This window comes from Humulus lupulus, chromosome 5 (assembly GCF_963169125.1).
Source record: "Humulus lupulus chromosome 5, drHumLupu1.1, whole genome shotgun sequence".
Classification (NCBI taxonomy): domain Eukaryota; kingdom Viridiplantae; phylum Streptophyta; class Magnoliopsida; order Rosales; family Cannabaceae; genus Humulus; species Humulus lupulus.
The window spans coordinates 244,385,064-244,407,741 of record NC_084797.1 but is presented as its reverse complement, the minus strand read 5'-3'; the positions used below and the strand labels follow the sequence as shown (position 1 = coordinate 244,407,741).

At 31.4% G+C, this 22,678-nt stretch overlaps 3 protein-coding genes across 7 annotated transcripts; all 3 read left to right on the top strand.

Moving 5' to 3' along the window:
- The first annotated feature begins 3,449 nt into the window (after positions 1-3,449).
- LOC133778751 (metalloendoproteinase 1-MMP-like) lies at positions 3,450-5,176 on the top strand. The gene has a single exon (XM_062218770.1). The coding sequence runs from the start codon at positions 3,890-3,892 to the stop codon at positions 5,015-5,017; it is 1,128 nt and encodes a 375-aa protein (XP_062074754.1). The 5' UTR covers positions 3,450-3,889; the 3' UTR covers positions 5,018-5,176.
- A 2,280-nt stretch (positions 5,177-7,456) lies between these two features.
- LOC133834131 (ethylene-responsive transcription factor 3-like) lies at positions 7,457-8,559 on the top strand. Its single transcript, XM_062263627.1, has one exon. It carries the CDS (start codon positions 7,548-7,550, stop codon positions 8,535-8,537), a length of 990 nt encoding a protein of 329 aa, XP_062119611.1. The 5' UTR covers positions 7,457-7,547; the 3' UTR covers positions 8,538-8,559.
- Positions 8,560-9,800: 1,241 nt separating this feature from the next.
- LOC133778750 (protein NONRESPONDING TO OXYLIPINS 2, mitochondrial-like) lies at positions 9,801-12,158 on the top strand. Of its 5 annotated transcripts, none has more exons than XR_009869133.1 (4): positions 9,801-10,038; positions 10,122-10,240; positions 10,852-10,933; positions 11,915-12,158. XR_009869133.1 is itself a non-coding variant. In XM_062218769.1 (4 exons), exons 1-3 carry the CDS (start codon positions 9,890-9,892, stop codon positions 11,552-11,554), a joined length of 288 nt encoding a protein of 95 aa, XP_062074753.1. In that variant the 5' UTR covers positions 9,801-9,889; the 3' UTR covers positions 11,555-11,576; positions 11,915-12,158. The 5 variants fall into 5 exon arrangements, 3 of the variants coding, with proteins under 3 accessions (XP_062074753.1, XP_062074752.1, XP_062074750.1); XR_009869134.1 differs by lacking the exon at positions 11,915-12,158 and adding an exon at positions 11,535-11,582; XM_062218769.1 differs by lacking the exon at positions 10,852-10,933 and adding an exon at positions 11,535-11,576.
- The last annotated feature ends 10,520 nt before the right edge of the window (positions 12,159-22,678 follow it).

The window sequence follows — 22,678 nt, the reverse complement described above, 5'->3', positions numbered from 1 at the left end:
ACGCTCAAGTTGGCCTTAAAATTATATATACATATATATATATATATTGTATGTATATAAGTGTCTTCTTTTGTAGTTTGGCCATGAAGATATGGAAAGCAAAAGGTGGAATACAGCTCCTTAGATTTCCTTTTCCTTGCTCTAAATCTCATTGTGTTAGTGAGTTCTTGGCTTCTTTGGCTTGGACCACCACATTTCCTCCTTTTTTATATTTGTATCATTGATCAAATATATAAATATCGGAAAACTTTTAGATAGTAACGGCTTTTAATCACTACCGATAAGTATTTTTAATATTTTTTGTGGTATATAAATAGATTGTAATTTTATTTTTTCACATGATAATGTATAATATAGTTACAGAAGATTTCTCATAAATTTTAAAGAAATTTTAGATAATTTAGGATGTCAAAATCAAGATTTAAATAACTTAGTGCACGCATGTATAAATATTGAAATAAACACGCATGCAACAAAATCCTAAATTATTCAATATTTCCAAAAAAAAATTGTGAGAAGTTCAAAACGTAATTATATTATACACTATCTTGTTACATTTATTTATGTACCAAAAATAGCTATAGTTAATAATTAAAAATATTCACTTTATTTATGTACCAAAAATAGCTATAGTTAATAATTAAAAATATTCACTAGTAATACCCATATATATATATACACGAAGAGTTATATCTACTTCTATGAATCTTACTCCATCTATTTTAATTGACTTTTCAATAATTGACAATAAATATATGAATAAGATATACACAAACTTCTTATACTACATATCATATAATATCAACTTACCAACCCCAACTAACACCTCATAAGTACATTATACATTATCTTTATATATATATATATATATATATTCATAAGTATATGCTCTTGTCCATGACAGTTCATTTCATTTCATACTCACATCAGTTCATAATTATTTACTTATTTCCACTCTATTTTTAAAAAAAAAAATTATGATTACATATATTATTGAGATGGTTCACCTGGGCCAGTGGCTCAGGACTGTGATATAATTATATACAAACCGTTTTAGTGTGTGTGTCTATATATATATATATAGAGAGAGAGAGAGAGAGAGAGGTCTAGAATAGTCTAACATGTGGAGACCACAGCACAACCAACTGTTAGTATGTTACTATAACTATTAATTTGCACGTGAGATCTCATGAGAAGAGAATATGCATATATATATATATATATATGTGTGTATAATATCTACGTTGTTAGATTCTTTAATAATCAAAAATATATATATTAGAATAGTAGTTGGATTTTCTGAACGTCGTCGTTTTCTGCTTGTCTTGAACAACAATATCCATGGAATGTGCGGTTACCTTTTTGCTTTTAATGGTGGATGGGGTGGTCATCACGAGCATACCAATTTTGTTCCCACCTAAAACCTATGTATATATATATATTTAATAATATTAACATCATAATAAAGTCATTTGGAGAATTATATGTATATACATAGTGTTTTATATATAATAAGTAAAAAAAAATATTCTATGCCTTTGATTGAAGAAATGATAACTAATTAATTATTATAAGTTGATGACCACATCTCAAACTTAGATTTAGTTCTCTAAATTCTATTCATCGTATCCAAAATTGTCGCTTTTAGAGCTTTGGTCGTTTTAATTTCATTCTTGTTTTTTCTCATTGTCGTTTATAAATAGTTTCATCGTTTTTACTTAATTCTCTCTTCTTTTTTTCTAACAGTTTTGTCATTTTTAAAATAAATTATTGTTTCTCAGTTCTGTCCTTTTTATACAGTTATGTCGGTTTAACAGTAGTCGTTTTCGTTTTTTTACTTTCTTCTATTCTTTCTAATAGTTTTGTCGTTATATACATTGTTGTCGTTTTAAATATTATCGTCGTTTTTTTGATAGTTTTGTGGCTTTCAAAATTATTGTCGTTTTTTTCTGCAAAAAAAAAGTTGTCGTTTTATGTATTATCGTCGTTTTTTTATAATTTTGTCGTTTTTATATTGTCGACGTTTTTTGAAATTATTGTCGTTTTACGCACCGTCGTCGTTTATGATAGTTTTGTCGTTTTTTAAAATTATTGTCGTTTGATATACTATCGTCGTTTTATTATGATGTTTGTCGTTTTTATCAGTTTCGTCGTTTAATAATTTCTTGTTGTTTTTTAAATTTTGTCGTTTTATACATTATCGTCCTTTTTTTGATATTTTTGTCGTTTTTTTAAATTATTGTCGTGTTTATGCATTATCATCGTTTTTTTTTTTTAACCTTTTTGTCGTTGTTAAACAGTTTATTGTTTCCGAATTGAATCAGAATTCAACCATTTTCACTTGTATCAGCTGCTGCTGGGACAATTTTGTTTCTTTTCTTTTTGAATGAAATAATAATAATAATAATAGAATTGGGTTGTCAATAGAATTGTACTGATGCTATTAGTCGTGAGCTGATTCTGATATTATTAAGTTGTTTTAGGCTTGTATGGTTTGAAATTAAGAAAAGGTCTTAATTTTTTGATACCATTATATTAATTTGTCTTTGTAACTATGTCCATATATTAAAACTTGATTATTAAAACATAAAACTACCTAATGTTACAAAGACAAAACAATTACGTAAATTAGCTTAAGCTTGTTTGAAATATTGGTGAAGAAGTTGAACTTCCTTTCTTGCTAAATCACTTTTCTATTATATCAAAATAATTATATTTATACATAGTTGACCAGTTCAACTAGCCATTAATTCAAGTATTAAATAACATGGAATATATATATATATAGAGTACTTTCCCATGAATGAATGAATAAGCACTTTCCAGATTATGGGTTGGTAACTTAACATCAAAATTGGAGAAGCTCCATTAATGAATTCAACTTAGTATTCCAACTGGGTCAATTTCTCAGTCAACTAAATATTCCAACCACAATAAACAACTTACTAACTTGTCATCATCTAATTCTTTTTCGATGTAATTAATAATACTTAACCCAATACTTTCATGTTACCCTTTTCAAAACTTCACATCTTTTTTTCCAGTCAATATTATCAGTTACTGCTACTGCTAACAACGAACTGTACATAATGAAAGGAATCAGGCAAACTGGTTGATCCTATATATGATGACACATCACACATATGAATATGTATATGATTGGTCATCTGGATAAGTTGATGAGGTCTTTCGAAAGTGAAATCACACATGATTTGGACCTTAACAGTCGCTATACACATATTATATAAGATGTTTCTTTCTCATGTTTACGTATTTAGCAGAGCAATTGACGTAGACTGAGGCGTGGGAGTTTCAAACACGGTGTGTTTGTAGTCTAACATGTATTAAACTTGGTTTTGGTCAACAAATACGAAACAGAGCACATATGTCCATATTAGTTTTCTGGTTCATAATTAGATGGAAGTAGAACACACACACATAAATTTATATATATATATATATAACTATGTGTTATGTTTAAGTGGTTTGCCCACCAAATCAACCAAACATTACAATTTAACATGATTTATTATTAGCTTTGCTTAGGTGACCAAATAAGAGTCAGAATCCCCAAATGAAAGGCAGGCACGCCAGAATCTTCATTGCTTTCCTCACCCCTTTTAGCCTTTCTCATCTATTTCAATTTCACTTCCCCAAATCAATCTTCCACTCTTTAGTAATTAATAATCATTTTTTTATTTTTTTTGATTATGTCATACTAGTTTCCCTTTTTTGTTTATAAAGAAGCAAAAAAAAATAATTTCAAAAAATCAAATCCTCCAACATATGTAGTTTGAATGTTTCCCTTTCCTGCCCATATGCCCAAATACAATATTTATATTCAAAGAATTTTGCAACTGCCAAAACACAACAAAACAAATTCAAAGCTATGATTCCCTTTTTTTTCAGTTATAATTATAACCGCCATGTCTTGACGCTATTCTTATTCCTCCTCGTCCTGGCTCCTCCTCCATCTTCTCCCGCCAGAACTCTACCGGACCATGTAACGGTAATAACCGCCGACACACTCAACGCCACGTGGCATGATTTCTCCAGGTTCCTCGACGCCCAAAAGGGCAGCCACGTCAGCGGCATGTCCGACCTCAAAAAGTACTTGCAGCGTTTCGGTTACCTGACCGCCGCCCACAACTGCAGCGACGACACCTTCGATCCCCAGCTACAATCCGCCATAATCCTCTACCAGAAAAACCTGGGTTTGCCGGTCACCGGTAACCTCGACTCCGACACCATCCACACCATCATGTCCCCCAGGTGCGGCGTCGCCGACGACACCAACCCCAGCGCCGCCGTCTCCCTACACCAGACCCGCCACTTCGCTTACTTCTACGGCAAGCCGAGATGGCAGAGGACGTCTCCGGTGACGCTCTCCTACGGCTTCTCCCCAAACGCCATGCTCAAATCCCTGAGCTCCACCGAAGTCCGCACCGTCTTCAGACGAGCTTTCAGCCGGTGGTCGGCGGTGATTCCGGTGAACTTCACGGAAATCGAGGATTACTACTCGGCCGATATAAAGATAGGGTTTTACAGAGGCGATCACGGGGACGGAGAGCCGTTCGATGGGGTGTTGGGAGTGTTGGCCCACGCTTTCTCACCGGAGAACGGGAGGTTCCACCTGGACGCGGCGGAGTCGTGGAGCGTTGATTTTCAGAGGGAAAAGTCAAAGTCAGCGATCGATTTGGAGTCAGTGGCGACTCATGAGATTGGGCACTTGTTAGGGTTAGGGCATTCGAAGGTGAAAGAGGCTGTTATGTATCCGAGCTTGAGTCCTCGGAGTAAGAAGATTGATCTGAAAATGGATGATGTTGAGGGAGTTCAGGCCTTGTATGGCTCCAATCCAAATTTCAAGCTCAGCTCTTTTTTACAGTCTGATGACAATAACTCTTATAATCAGTCTTTTTCATCCAAAATCACTCTCTCTAAGCTCTCTTTATTATTTTTACTCTCTTTTTCTTACTTACAACAATACTTATTTTTCTTTTCATCTTTTTCACATTGATGATTATATACTCAAAATTATTCATATTTACAGTCAAAGAAAGTAAAGGAAATTCTTTTATGTATTTTTGGCAGTATAAGTATATGTTTAGGCCTTTTGTATTGAAAAAATTTGACATAAGAAATAGTGAAACGTATTAGCCACTTTCAAAGACCAAAAGTATTGTCTTTTGTGGAATTTTCAAATAGGAGAATAAAAAACTAATGAAAAGGGAAGAAGGGAAAAGAAAAATCAAAAGGTGGGGTTTTGGGTCAATGGATAAATCAACAAAATAAGCTGAGGTATTAAATTCTAGTGCTTGAAATATATTCAGATTCACTAAACCCTATTAGCCAATCATATTGGCCTTACAAATTTAATCAAGAGAATATGCTAAACCTGAACATTTGGAATAGAACCAATATATTGCTTACTATCTAAGAATATGGTATACTATATGGTTCAATTATCTTTCCAACAAAGTCACCTTTACCATTCTTTTTAGTTTTTGGGGTTGACAAAGTCTGATCACAAAGGTTTCCATTCAAATGATCCATGTGATTATAATATGGTATTATAGTTTAAGAAAACAACAGACAAATACTACTAAAAAAAAAGACTTTTAGGATTTGCGTACTCTAAAAAAGTTTTTAAGACTTATGGAGCACAAATTTTCTATTTGAGAGTCTTAAAACTAAAGAAATTTTTTTAAGAACTCACAACGGAAATCCTAAAAAGTTCAAGATGTGTATATTAAAAAAATAAATCAAATTTTTAGGACTCGCATCTGTATGAGTGTCTTAAAAAGTGTCATAAAAAAATATTTTTGTAGTAGTGAAAACTCATGAGTACGTGAGTCTCTTTATATTAATATTAGTAGGGATTTTGATTGGGAGAGAAGATTCAGGGAAAAAATTAACAAGTGTGATTATGTACTTCCAATTAAAATACCATATATAATAATAGTTTGGAAAACATCTCTATCATTCACACGCGCAGTGAATAAGATCCAAACAAAGCACTACACATATACATACAACTCTTATTATAATTTAATTTACTCTCAACCATACAATCAATAAATCCCATCCACTTCTTAATAATTCTACATATATTGAGCCAATTATTATATGCATCAATGCAATAATAACACTATTGCCACACTAACCTTTTTCTTTTCTTTTTTTCCTTTTTTACAAATTTTGCAATATATATATATAAATACTTAATAAGCTTAGGTAATATTCCAAAAACAATAACAATCATCACTTGGTAGATATTAACTGTGAAAAGGGTCATTTTCCTAGTACTTTTCTTATGTTATTATCGATTGATTGTTGAAATAAATCATTTTTTAAGCTACTAATTATGACTATATGCTCTTAGCTCCAATATAGTTAGACTTTTTCTTCTTTTAATTATATTTGTGGTTCATTTTTAAAAAAAAAATATATATTATATGTGGTGTGAGAAACAATCTTGTGTGTAGATTTTTTAATATAGTTAATATATTTTTGTAATGTTATATATATATATAAAAAAAAGATATATACTCTTAAAAATGATTAACAATACGAAATTGTAAAATTTTAGTGGAGTGGTTGGTATTAAGAAAATTAATAGCTTAGGGGAGTAGATAATTAAGTAAAGTATGATGACAATAACATAATTACTTCTTACATATTCTAAATAAATTATGATCAATTATAGAAGATATACGAAACATCGATCAATTAAATAATGCAATATATTAATCGTGCGGCTTAGGGATGATGACAAAATAAACTATTAATATGACATGATATATATATACTAGTAAAATTATCCATGGTCAATGATGTTTTTGTTTCATTATCATATATACGTATACAAAGAGTTGTATATATTTTGTTTGTTAATAATTTAAAGAAATATTTGCGGTGAAAGTATATAAGAGTATTTAAGTTATTTTTTTGTCGACAAAAGGATATTTCGTTCATATTTTGGTGCAATTTGTATAACCGTCAATTCTGACCGTTAAGTTCGATTGTAACATGTAGGCAAAAATACCTAATTAAATATGTATTTACAGCGAAAGTACTCAATTAAATAAATATTTGTAGGAAAATTACCCAATTAAATATATATTTGCAGCAAAAATAACCAATTTAAGAAATTTTTGCAGTACTTTATAAATAAATTTCCCAACACATAGGCTCAAAATAACCAAGTGCACTAAATTGGACGAACAAAAAATACTTTTATCGTAAAAAAAATAACTTAGATACTTAATTGTTACAAACATAATAATTTAGTTACTTTCGTCCCAAAAATATCTCTAATTAAAATATTTACAGCTGATGACAAACAATAACGTGAAGGCCAAGGCCTGCTAATTTAATAACAAAAAGTCTCTCTCTGAGTTTGTATTTTGTGGTTTGTCCATTTGCAAAGAACTGCAGATACCTTAACATATATACTAGAATAATATATGCCTATATGGAAAGCCTTCCTATAAGTATATATGCATATATGTACACAACTCTAGCCACTTTGATCTCTGTATACGCCAATGGTGACAACTGGTTTGAGAAGAAAATCATCGAGCAGCACCACCAGAGGCCACCAAAAATTCGTCGGAGTTCGGCAGAGACCTTCCGGCAGATGGGTGGCGGAGATAAAGGACTCTCTACAGAAGGTCAGACTTTGGCTCGGCACCTTCGACACAGCCGAGGACGCCGCGCGCGCGTACGACGATGCTGCGCGCGCCTTGCGTGGGGCCAACGCACGCACCAACTTCCAATTGCCTGCCTCGTCTTCTAACCAAGATGATCAAGATCACAACAACTTGGAGCCCTTTTCTTTCGAGCAAGTGTGTGCGCCTACTAGCTCTGCAGCCTCAGAGGGCTTACTAGGAGCCCTTAAAGCCAAGTTGTTGGATAGTAATGGTGAAGCCAAGCCCACCACCAAGGCCGCCGCCCTACTCTTCCCTTTCACGGCCAAACCACCTCATCAGAATCAATATATGATGAGTAATAATGTTAATACGGCTGATGATCAACTAAGTGTGGTGTTGGATGATCATAATCATGGCCTTGCAGGCCATGGTGGGCAGCAGGGTCATGATCAACTGCACGGTGATCATAATTCATCGTGGAGTGGGGTCTGGTCCAGCAACAAACCACCGCCGTCGACCATCGTCAGCAGCCATAGTACTGATAACAACACTACTCATCATGTCAAGGCTACATCATCATCATCCGATCATCATCATCATGCCTCGAATTTATCATCATCACCATCAGTGCTTAGCATTAATAATAATAATAATTTGTCTATAGATTCAGAAGAAGAAATGATGATGATGGTGCAGTATCCTTCAGCAATTACTTATGACAAAAATGATATTCACCACCATCATCAACATCAGGAACAACAATTTGATGACGCAGCTACCTTCTTTGGAGGTTCTAATTCTATTAACAGTACTAGTACTTCTTCCTCATGGGATTCTCTCTCTTTTTTGTATCATTCCCCCAAATTTTATAGTAAACTTAATTAATTAGTAAACAAATTTAACTTCAGTCTTTCTTGTTATTTCTTTATATTCATTCCTCACACAAATTTGATGAAGTCAAAGCTATAGACTTTAATTTATATCTATTTTATTTAAACACATTATAATACATATCTAGCTCTAATTATATTTTCACTACAACAAAGAAGGTAAGAGAGACATAAATTCTCGCTATTGCTCGGGTTATTAGCAAGGATTTTTAAAAATTCTCGCTAAAAAGGAGGCGTGATATTCCTTCTTCATTCTGGTTAGAGAATTGCTAAGGGGTACCACCGGTGCCCAACACTACAAGTACGTGGCATACTGCTATTAGTGCAATTTAATATTGGGTCCCACTTATTTGAATTTAATAAGTATTATAGGGTATCGTTAACCAATCCTGAGGTGCCACCTCATGTGTTGTTAGGCACCTTAAGGTGCCAAATAGTAACACTCTTAGGGAAGAAACATGATGGAGTTGATATCTCCTCTTATGAAAAGATTAAACCTTTATCAAGTAATGTTGAATCTTGCTAACATTTAGAACTTGAGAACTAAGATTTGTTGGATTCTCACAAGTACTTTATTAAACTCAGTGATTCCAACTTCTATCTTCTCTCTTACTCAAATATGCACCAAAATTTTACACGCAATCATGTGAAAAAAAAATTCAACAAGATTAGTTGTTTTAGAAAGCATTACCACATTATTATATGTAATATTTTAGGAGAATTGTTAAGGGACATTATTGGCGCCCACACCACAAGAAAGTGGTGTATCGCTATTGGTGCAATCCAATATCAGGTCCCACACATTTAAAATTAATAAATATTATAGGATATTGCTAACCAATCATAGGGTGCCAAATAACACCACTTAATATTTCAATACATATTAATACGAGTGTTGCGATTTGGCACCTTAAGGTGCCTAACACCGCATGAGGTGACACCATATGATTAGTTAGTAATACATCACAATACTTATTCAATTCAAATGTGTGAGAACCTTTCAATTCAAATGTTGTAATATTGGGCACCAGTAGTGCCCAAAGACTCACGTTTCAATGAGAAATGTCACACTACAACGCATAGTTATGTAATCTTTCCTCAATAAATTAACTAAATTGAATTATACAACTATTGTTATTTAAATGGATTTATATCACTTGTAAAAGTGGAGCCCAGCCCAACAGGAAGCCCAAAACAATAGGCCCAATTAAGTGGGTGTGGATATGTAGTAAAGCCGAAGCTACCAAAACCCAAAACCCTTTCAATTCATCTCTTTCCTTTGAGACAGAGAATTGAGATCTCGGCTGCTCCTTCGTCTTCGTCTTCGTCTTCGCGTTTCTGACAGTAATGGCCTCAGCCTGCAACCGATTGGCGAACAGAGCATCCTTTTCGTCCATTAGAGCCGCCATAAGATCAACTCCATTCAACCGCAAACCTCCCTCTTCCTCTCTCCCTACCTCTTCTACCACTCCTCTCAACCGCTTCTCTCTATCCAGGTCTTTCTTTGTTCTAATATCAAATTATGGTTCTTTTCTTCTATCTTTCTTCATTTTTCTAATCAATTTCATTGTCCCAATAGGCCTCCAGCGCAACTGGGATGCGTGCAGTCACTTTTGCCATTCCACAGCGCGGTCGCGGCGGCCAGATTGACGGCATGTCTCAGCACAACCTCCCGGAGCTGCCGTGCTCTCTCACAGGGTACACTCTGCTGCACCTATCCCGGCCTCTAATATCACATTTTTCTTTCTTTTAACTGTGAGTGGATACATACACATACACTTGCCCATAAACGCATTTTATGCATATCCTTGTTCCTTCTAAACATTTTTCCTTTAGCTTAATTTTCACCCCTTTCAATCAAAAAATGAAATTAGAATCAAATTATTTGAAACCCTTCAATTATGTTTGAAATTGACTAAGAAAAGAGTGTGTTTGGTTCGTAAACTTGGGTAATATTTCAACTCTAAAGATGGTATCTTTAGTCGAGCACATATATAATAGAATAAAAATATGAACAATTCTTAATTTATGTTTGAAATTGAAGAAGAAGATAGTTTATTTGGTGCGCAAACTTGGGTAATAGTTCCTATTATAAGTGTCTTTGTTCAGGCACCTATATATTAGAACCTATTAGTCCTGAAAAGACTCTTTCTTTAACCCTTTTTTCCTCTAAAAGCCTAATATTTCTTAGTGCTAGTGGGCCTCTGTGAATTTTCAACAACCTTGTGTTTTGACATTAGCATAAGTTTAGGCAATGTGATACCGGGATAAATGTGTATTCTATCTGACTGGATTATTTGTTCCTGCAGGCACATAATACCTATAGGCCTTAAAGAAAAAATTTGGGATTTTACCAGACCTGCTAGAAATGTCCCACTGCATCATTATCAAGTATGAATCGATGATTTCTCCCTTAGAAACCTTAGAATTAGTTAACTCATGCTAGTTTGGAAATTTTTATTCGTTCCTATCTCTTGATTGAAAAAATGATTCCTTGTTGTACAGTTGTACTGGCACTTTCATTGTTTGCACGACCTACTATTGCTTTTGTTTGCCGTGTGCTTTCTTTCCCCTTTACTTTTGAATCCCTTTCTATTCTTAAAGTTAATAAATATGACATTTTTCAACATTACCCTGTTAGTTTCCACGAGCTGAATATTAGAACTTTGAACAAACTAGTATAGGATAGTATAATGATAGAAAGCAATAGGTTTTTTTGGAGGGTTCTCATATTCTGTTCATTGAGGTTGTTGCTTGACAGAATGTTTAATAGAAAGCTTTTTCCTAGTGCCATTCTGGTAATAAGTCAAGACACATAACTAGTTAGAACAAAGCTGATGTAGCAAGGCTGCAAGGTGACTCAAATTTGAGGAGTAAACAAAATCATACATCTGCTACAAGTTTTTGGCTTAATTTTACACTTAAGAGTGATTCAGTTGTTAGTGAATAGAGTACACTACACCCTAATAACATAGTTGCTCCTTTTCCCCAGATGCAATTGATGGCACGTGAGACATGTGTGATGTGTTTGGAGGTGGGCACTGTCATCTATGCTTCATATTGGATTAAAAACATTCGGCCAACCAAACTGCTTTAGATAATGTGTCTCGTCTGCTAATGGAGTCCGTGTCTAACTATCTAGTGAAAGCTAGTCGATTGCTGTAGAGGCACAGGGTTTATTTTTACTTGATGAAAATGTTTATAACATATCATTGAGAGAAGTGACAAGATTTACATTATTTTTTCAAATTCATATGGATGATGTATTTTCTTTTTGAGATTGATTCATGAACTTTGCAATATGCATAATGTTGCATCATAACAGTGTTTTAATTCTTGTGTTCTGACTCAAATCATTCCGTATTGATTCAGAGCTTGGTTTGTCGGTTCCAAGGTGACTTGCGTGAAGAAGACTCGCTATAACAAGAAGCTATTTTGATGAACTGGAAGAAAAGATTCTTATAGTTTTTACTTATTAAAACTCCAGCTTTTTACTATGTAGCTACAATGATTCCAACTCAAATTTCATCCAACACATGATATTGTGATTGAGAAATAATGTTTCAGTTTGTGCTGTTCAATTTTTTTACTAATTGAAAAAACAATCTTTCCTATCTTTGATTCTTGCCACTACAACTTAAGATCTTGGTGCTTTTTTTTTCTTTTGGTGGTGATGGGAGCGATTGGCTCCTCAATTGTATACTACATCCGAGCTTGGCATATATGGTAAATTCGCAAAAATGTTTTTTGAGTAACAATTTCACTAATTCTTAGTAACTCCTTTTCCGATTTCTTGTAATTGTTTCATTTTATGGGGGTGAATAGGGGACAATGTAGGCATAACCCTTGTCGCCCTCCAACTCTATCACTTTTGAATACCTCTAGTTTCTCCAACGAAAGCCATCACCACCTGCATTCAAACAATTTAATTTAAGCTATAATAATTCAGAAATAACCATATTAAAGAAAGCATAGCAAAATCTTCCATAGATCAAGCAAAAAAACGTTCCCAATGAAATGAAAGTTTGTAAAAGAGAGTTTTTTTCAGCTCTGTTTTCAACCTGTTGAACAAAATTTTCAGGTTGTGACATGACCGACCCTTGCCAGAGAGCTTAGCTGATGTAACAGTGAAAATAACCTCGAATCCATAACTTATCAAAATATTTCTGTATTCACTAAAAAAATAAATTCAAAATGGACTATAATGCTTCTTGCCAAATATTTGAAAATCCAGAAAGGTGTTTTTCATGTGCTTTCTTTTCTCTTTATTTTTGAATCCCTTACTATTCTTATAATGTTAACAAATATACATTTTTCAACATTGCCCTGTTAGTTTCCATGAATTGGATATTAGAACTTCGAACAAACTAGTATAGGATTAGCATAATGATAGACATCAGTAGGTATTTTTTGAGGGTTCTAATAATATTCTGTTCATTGAGGTTATAGCTTGATCGAATGTTTAATAGAAAGTTTTTTGCAAATGTCATTTTAGTATAATAAGTCAAGACAAATAACTAGTTAGTTAGAACAAGTTTTAAGCTGATGCAGCAAGGTGAATCTAATTTGAGGACTAAACAAAATCATACATTTGCTACAGATTTTTGGCTTACATTTAGCACTAAAGAGTGATTCAGTTGTTAGTGAATAGAGTTTTCCCCAGATGAAATTAATGGCACGTGAGACATGTGTGTGTTTGGAGGTGAACACTGTCATCTACGCTTCATATTGGACTAAAATTGATGGCACTGTCGATTGCTGTAGATCCAAAGGGTTTATTTTTACTTTTAAAAAAATGTTTAGAACATATCATGGAGAAACGACAAGATTTACATTATTTTCTTACTGAGATTGATTCGTGACCTCTGTAATATGCATAATGTTGCATTATAACAGTGTTTTAATTCTTGTGTTCTGACTCAAATCATTCTGTGTTGATCAGAGCTTAGTTTGTCGGTTCCAAGGTGACTTGCGTGAAGAAGACTCACTATGACAAGAAGCTATAATGATGAACTAGAAGAAAAGATTCTTATAGTTTTTACTTAGTAAAACTCCAGCTTTTTACCATGTAGCTACAATGATTCCAGCTCAAAATTCATCTAACACATGATATTTTGTGATTGAGAAATAATGTTTCAGTTTGTGCTGTTCAATTTTACTACTAATTGAATAAACAACCTTTCTTTTCTCCGAAACTGGTTTTTACAATGCTTTTTTTTCTTATGGTGGTGATGGGAGCGATTGGCTTCTCAATTGTATGCTACATCCAGGCTTGGCATGTATGGTAAATTAGTAAAAATGGTTTTAAGTAACAATTTCACTAATTCTTAAAAACTCCTATGACTATTTCTTGTAATTGTTTCATTATTATGAAGGTGAGTAAGGGACAACCTCGATCCAACTATAAAAAGCTTCTTTTCTTGCTCCTTCCTCCCTTGTCAACTTCCTCACTGCCTTAACATCGTCCCATTTGCCATAAGATGCATACATGTTAGAAATAACAATGTAGGCATAACCCTTGTCACCCTCCAACTCTATCACTTTTGCAGCTGCAATCTTTGCTAGCTTCAAATCCGTACAACCCTCACAAGTACCAAGCAGAGCTCTCCAAGCCAAAGCAAAACCCTCGAAACCCAGCTCATAAATTAGCCCCACCCTGTGCCTGACCTGATTTTTGGTGAGTATCCATCTAGCTATCCAGGATAGGCTCAAGTTGCCCAGTCTCTAAATTGTACTGTCACGTACATATATTTCTATAAAAATAATAATTAAATGTAAATAAGAAAAACTAACTTAAAAAGAATTAATTAACTAACATTTTTATAGCGCAACACTGTAATTGAGTGAGAACCTCCGTAACTAAGCTCTTTTAGTTTCTTCCTATTTTACTTGTTGACCCCAGAACGTTTCTGCAAAAATTTCTATTAGTAATATATTTAATTAAAAGAGTTAAGTTTAGCAAGAAATTAATACTATAATTTATGGGCGTCGAAAAAATTCAATGGCTTTTTGCCACTACGTATCTGTGCAACCACTATAACGATTTTGTGGCATTTGGTACTTATCTCCACCATCACCCCTGTGAGATTGAGCAATAACATCAGTCATATCTGTCAAATTAATCGATATTAAAATTACATTTATACTAAACATAATAACTATAATAATCAATTATTGTTAAAATTAATTACTTCAACATATTATAAAATTACCACTTAAATAATCACTATAACATCTAGATTGTGTCGCAACATTATGTTGGCCTAATATGGGAGCTCAAAAAATATATATTTTTTTTCGTCAACCAACTTACTCTTTTGTATGCTTTCTTTTTTGGCCACCATATCTTTCATGCTTACCAATAAGAGAATCGGGTATAAGAGTCTTTAATGACTCACCCTCTCCGAACGGGTCTAAGGCTTCTTGTGATGAACAATAATAAAATAAAAAAATTATCACTAGGTGATAATAACACACTATCGTATATTTGGTAATAATTTCTTATTACCAAAGAAAAACAAATAAAAATAAATATTGTTTTTATAATGTCTTATGTTCTTTGAAGTTAATTATGTTGTTTTATGATATCTAAGTATAATATATATTTGAGTCTAAATATTATTAAAATTATTTAAATTTGACATTTTTTTTCTAACTTCAAATATTAATTTTAATTTTAATTACAATTAATGGTTAATCTTTTACAATTAAATTAATTTTAATAATTATTAATATTATATTTAAAATTGGTTTTCTAATACTATATTTTTTGATTTTATTTAATCAGAACTAACAAATATTATTTTTTACATATTAATTCAGTATTTATTAAATTACATATTGTACTTATGCTTTATTGAATAGTTTTATTAATTTACACAAAAATTCTAAGATTTGGTTAAAAGTTATTTAATTACTTTAGGATTTATTACTTATTTAATTAATATTCAAGATTAATGTTTATTTTTATAAAAATTTGGTTGCCTAATGTTATTGTTAATTTTATTTAATCATAATTAAAAATATATTATTTTACTTATCAATTCACTATTTATTAAATTATAAATTTTATTGAGTACTTTTAATTCTATAAAAAATTTGGCAGCATAATAACTGTATTTTCATATATCTCAAAATTTAAAAACCTGCAAATAACACATAAAAAAAATATCCAGTCCGAGAACATATACAAAGCAATACATATATATTACAAATGACTATATAATTTATAACTATTAGTCTTAATTTTATTAATTATTCAATTTTTTATTCAAAATATCATAATTTTACTAAAAACTAACAACAAAGTATCAATATTCATCAACACTAAGAATAAAAAAAATAAGAACAACAACAACAACAACAAAATTCAATTTAAAAGAAACAAAACACACTCTAATAATCAAATTTTATTAACCCAATCTAATAATCTAACACTCAAATTATTTAATCCAATCTAAAAAATTAACACTCAAATATTATATTTCCATACAAACAGCGTTTTTTTTTACGTGGTTGGAGTGTTAATGAGCCTTATTCCACGAGACAGTTGTATTAGAGCTTAGAGAACTTTTGACAATTTTACAAGTTTGAGCAGAGTAACTGCTTATCATCAAAATATATGATCCCCTCCTCAGTGCACCACTATTCGTATTTATAGGCACATGAGTGCACTGGGCTTGGGCCGGGCTAATCAAGGCCCAATAAGGGTGTAAATACCATTGGCTTCTCTCATGGGAGTTCAATACAAATGATTGAAATATGAAACATATATTAATCAAAGCCCATTGGGCCAGCCCAAATACTATCTTATTCTAAGACACGCGACAGACTGGTGTTTCAGTTTGGGTGTTATGGGCTACGAGGAAGATTTGGGAGACAAGATCAGTCAGAGTAGTGGCGGCGCAGTTCTGAACCAACGGCGTACAATCTCGAGGTAGTCTCTTCTGCAGGTGAAGCGTGGGGACAACACCCCACGCTTCATGGGACGATGTCAGTATCTCGGACACTTTATCTCGCCAAACTCGGACAACCCATCCCAGTCCGTTTACCAAGGTTCCCGTTTCATTTACCAGGACCCGGGTTCATCCACGGAGATCCCGGCCCAATCTTGGATTTGGTAGCCGCGACCTCCTTTACCGTACCTCAGGGAACATCTCAGTATACAGTCCCGGGTTTATACAACCTGCCGTGACAATGGTCTCAGCTTACTCTCCCGGTAACCCTTTGGGCCTTTCCGTGACTTGGGCTGCCAATACCCGTCTTCCCCTCGCCTAATGGGCCCGGACTGGGCCTTAACTCTCAGCAAAGCGGGCCATGGACTTACAGTGTGGACTCGTACATGTAGGAAGAAACGGGGATAACAGTAATAAAATAGAGTAATGATATGTGGACCAAAAATATGTACCTAAACATTACACACAGTGACGTACATGACTGATTTCTCTAGCCAATCACATTTATTAAAAATGGGACCTACTATTTTAAAAAGCAATGACACGTCACTCTGGATAATGTTTGAGTGTATATATCATTACTCAATAAAATATGTTGGTCCCAACATTATTATTATTATTATTATTATTATTATTATTATTATTATTATTATTATTATTATCGAGAGATTTTACTGGATATATATATATATTCTCAAATCACAACACATGTATTGCCATTTCAAGCCGTTGGCTGACGTAATGCCGTTCGATAATTATATTAATCATCTTAACTGGTTTAATTTATTAGAGAAAGAAGGAAAATATATATATATATATATAATGAGGTAACGACAATGCACCATCTTTTTTAAAACTGAGTCATTCATGGCTGATGTTAGGCTCAAGCGAAATATTAAAAACGTAAAGAATATATATATATATATATATTCTCAAATCACAACACATGTATTATTTTTAAACTCGTGATGAAAAGTAAAAAGCAGCCCATATGACTCCACTATATTAACTCTTTAAACCGAATCCATTTAACTTATAATTATATTGTTAAAACAAAACGAGTCAATAAAATGCATTTCGACAACGTCACTTTATTCTTGAAAAAGTAATTATAATTTGAATTTAGTCTCAATTTGATCATTTTTAATTTTAATATTTACAATCATCTATATATTTATATATATATGTTCTTTCAGGTTTATTTGTCTATCAATTTTATTAGTAGGTCATAAATTAGATTAAGGCAAAGATATAAAAAAATAATGGTTACGTTTTAAAATGATAATTGAATTTATATAGGGATTAATAATTTGGTTAATTTTATAATTTTCCTATTAAAGTTTTAACAAATATGATAAAATAATTTAGTATTTGCTTCCATTCCAAATAAATAAATAAGTTTTCGCTCAAGCTCTCAACGACCACAATTCGAACGTCATTACGTCGCGGGGGGAATGAGACGAGAGAAATGTCATCTTTCCTTTTCACACTCTCACATCTCACATGTAATATGCAGTATGTCTTTTCTCTCACCTCACATGTATTACCTACTAATAATAATAATAATAATAATAATAATAATAATCATTATTTCTACATCTTTTGTAAAAAAAATTCTATTTCTATTTCAATTTCTATCAATTGCCCTAGCTAGCCATATTTAAACCTTATATATATAGCTAGCTTACTCTTCTCTCTTCACTGACATTTTTAGTTCGGCGCTTCCTTAACCCAACCCTAAGTAGTATCGATATTGTCTACGTATCCTTCTCATGATCCGAAAGATGTATTAGGGAAATACGCGATCCAAAGCGGCCTATCTCACGCCGTTAGCGGCAGTCAGTGTCAATGTCACTGGCAGTGACGATGCTTACAATCATCTACATACCACATATTACATAACATATCATATACTACATATTACATAAAGCCTATCTCACCGGTGGCGGCAGTGTCAGTGTCAATGTCAGTGGCAGTGGCAGTGGCCACGCTTACAAAAAAAAAAAAAAGTCATTGTCATAGGCAAAATAATATGCCATATACTACATATGATATGTTATGTAATATGTAGTGATATTGTCAATGTCACTACATATTACATAACATATCATATACTACATATTACATAACATATCATATACTACATGTTACATCTTCGATTATTATTATTTGTGTTATATATAACAACTCAATCCAAGTTAGTTTCTTATCCCATTTTCCATTTCATCACAACTTCTTCTTCTTCTTCTTCTTCTTCTTTCTCTATTTTCTAACACCTCAAATCTCTCACTGCCCATTTTTAGATTTTCTGTTTTGAGAAAAACCCATCTAAGATTGGGTTCTCTTCTTCTGTTTTTGTTATTGTGTTATCTTTTCTTTTCTTTATGTCTACATCTTTTGTAAAAAAAAATCTATTTCTATTTCTATCAATTGCCCTAGCTAGCCATATTTAAACAATATATATATATATATATAGCTAGCTTACTCTTCTCTCTTCACTAACATTTTTAGTTCGGCCTAACCCAACCCTAAGGAGTATCGAAAATGTCTACATACCCTTCTCATGATCCAAAAGATATATTAGGGTCAGAAAAAAATAATGGAGGTGGTGGTGATGGTGATGAGAAGAAACAAAATAAAAATAAAAAGAAGAATCATCAGAATCATCAGGAGAACAAGTGGCCAACAGCTCAACAAGTGTTTGTAGGGGAACGCAAGGGGAAAAACAAGTAGTGCTCATGATCCTCCTCCATTTCCTCTTCATCATGCTACTCAATGAAGTTATATATATATATATAAGGTGTGTTTGATCTTCTTTACTGTTTTTGGTTTTGCTTCATCATCAAATTTCTTCTGTGCTTTAGATCTGATGATATATATGGTGATGTTGATGATGATGATGATATTGTTGAGGAGGAGAAGATTTGGAAAGCTATAGCTAGCAATGTTGAAATATATAATTAGTAGAATAATAGTAATAAAGCTGTTTTTCTCTTCTCTATTTATCGATCTCTATATATCTGGTTAATGTAATGGTGTTGGCATATATTTTATGGAATTAATCAGCATTATTAATGTCTCTAAACATATATATATATATATAATATAATACATTGACAAATATATATCATATATTCTGTATTATTGTTCACTGAAGTTAATGAAGCGATATATATATATATAATAAAGTGTTTAATAATATATACATAGGGTATATGATGTATCTTTTTTGGCTTTTATTTTGACAAATTGACAAACTCTTGATAGATCTTACGTACGTACATTTTATGTATGTTTTTTTTATTTATATATAATATGTTATACATCGATCATTGAGTTGTGGACAAGAATTCCCACTTAGATTTTTAGATTGAAAGAAAAATATACAAAGAAGATTCAATAATGTGTTGGATTAAGAGTACGTGAATATAAAAAAGTTCTATCATATATCTAGTTAGTAGTAACTATTTAAATATGTTATTTTATTAAAATTATATTGTTTTAAATTTTGTTTATTATTTACTTGTAATAACATTTCGTAGCTGTCAAAATAATATAAAATAGTATATAATGTTAAAAATTATATCTGAAATACGTTGACATGTAATACTTTTTTTATATATAATTTTATAACAAATTTCTTTCTTTGTTTTTCTCTTCAATTCTATGTATAATTTTTATTTATATAACTTTAAATAAAAAAAATTCTTAGTAATAAAAATTATAGACTAAATTTAAACATATTAAAGTAGGAACGTTGATGGTATTTTAGTAATTCTACTTTTAAATATATTTATATTTTATAATCTTTTATATCTTTTTTATAATAAAAAAATTCATTAAAATTCAAATAAGACTTAAAAGTCAGATTAAAGTAGGAATCATTGCTAAGGGCAATTTAATATGGCACTTGCACATTGTTTCATGCAAGTCAGTTTCCATTAGTTCATATTAGACCATATCGATGATAATTACTTCTTAAAATTATATATTAATTTTTTATTAAAAGTAGCTAATCACAATTTTTTATTTTTTTTTAAAACAACGAGCATCATTGCCAAGTAGTGGCAATTTTGGCAATTTTTGTTAAAAAGCCACCAAAAATCTACGTAGGATCCACTTCTCAGTAAAGCTCAGTATAAAATCACAAATAAAGCTCAGTATAAAATCACAAAGTATTATAGAATCAGTATTAATTACATATATAAATTAATATATTTATCCTAATTTAAAAATCTCTCTAGATTCAATGTGATAGACTATAATAATCTTATTATCTATCCGAAAAGACATGCTTGACTAACTCATGCTTGAAAAGGTACTCTGCCTCTGTCTATTGGCGAAAGACAATGGAGAGGTCGAGGTTGAGCAGCCCTCGTTGTGTATCACTTGTCATAACATCAGTACAGTACTATTATTATTTGCAGAAGTGGTACAACTAGCAGTGCTACTCATCGTCATCGTCATGTTTGAATAGAATTGATCTATAGTAAATAAATTTCATTTTTTTTTGCACTTGAGAGGAGGAAAAGTGGAAAAAATAAAGAAAAGAAAAATTAAAAAGTGATACTCAACAGGGCCGTCGGCCTTCTTTTTCTTTTTGGAGGAAATTATTTTTAATAGAATGTTCAAAAATATGACTTTTTTTTTTTAAGAATTTTCACTTTTATGAGTTTATTTTCTCATATTTTTGTATAAAAATTGGTTTATACCATAGTTTTACTCTTAATCAAATTTGAAAGGGTATGTTTGTAATTTGAATATTATTTTTTTAGGTTATTTGTTTTTTAATATTGTTTTTATATTACTAATTTTATATTAAATTTTTCTTTGGTTGTTTTGCAATTTTTTTTTAATATGAATTGTTTTTAATAATTATTATTTATTTATTATAAACATGTTTTTTTTAAGATTGTACGTTTTTTTTTTCAAATCCTGGGTAGCGTAACCAGTTACTTGATTGATCTTAAAAAAAAATCTTAGAGCTAGGATAAATAACATGCAACAGAAGGGGTAACCAGTTATCCTGAGATGAGTAACTTTCTTTCTTAAGAGGGGTAACCAGTTACCTAAGAGGGGTGACGAGTTACTAATATTAAATATGAAAAAAAAACATCAAATTTAAAGGAAAAAAATGGAAGAACACTTCATTAAAAAAGGAAGAAGAAGTAACTATGATTTTAGTAACATAAGTAACTAGTTACCATAAAGAAACCATAAATATACACACACCAGAACGTGAAAGTAACCAGTTACCCTCAGAAATATACACACAAAAAATGTGAAGGTAACGAGTTACTTATTCACGTTTTCATATTTTTATTAGTTTTTTTTCCAAATTTTGGTATTCCTATAAGTGTTACAGTAAAAAGAAAATGCTGAAAAAATTGATTTGAATTTTTTTTACATATAGTGGAAAAAATTATAAAAAAATTACAATAATAAAAGATAATAAATAAATAAAATAGTAGAATAATTATATAATGTTAAAATATATGTATGAAAAAAAAGAAACAGAATGAGAAAAGAATAAGTATAAAAATGAAAAAAAAATATATGAAAAAAAAAACAAAAGAATTGATGAATGAAAAAAAAATAGATGAATAAATAAGAATGAAAAGAAGAAGAAGAAAAATAATGGAAAAATGAATAGAAAAAAAAATGAATGAAAAAATTGGTAGAAAAAAATGAAAAAAAAATGGAAGAAGAAAAAAAGCTCATATGTGTGAAAAAAGAAAAAAATGAAAGGAGAAAATAATAAATGCAAAAATGAAGAAAAAATAGAATGAAAAGAAAAACTGAAAAAATATGAAGAAAAAAAAACAATACAAATGAAAGAAGAATAATGAAAAATGGAAAGAAAAAAAGATGAAGGAAAAAATTTGTAGAAAAAAAAAAAAAGGAATAAATGGAAGAAAAAACAAGTAAGGAAAAAAAAAATAGAAAAAAAAAATTACTTTCAAAATCAAATAAAACATAATTATGATAAAAAAAAATATGACATTTCTATATTTTAGTTAGCTACTAATTGTGTTTCCCATACTTTAACTTTTTCTTTAATAAATTTCCCATATAAATTAAGAAAAATATAACACTCATATTTTTGTACATTAATGGTATAAAAGCCATATTTTTTAAAAATTCCCTTCTTTTTGCGCATGGCCCGTTTTTCCAGTTGCGG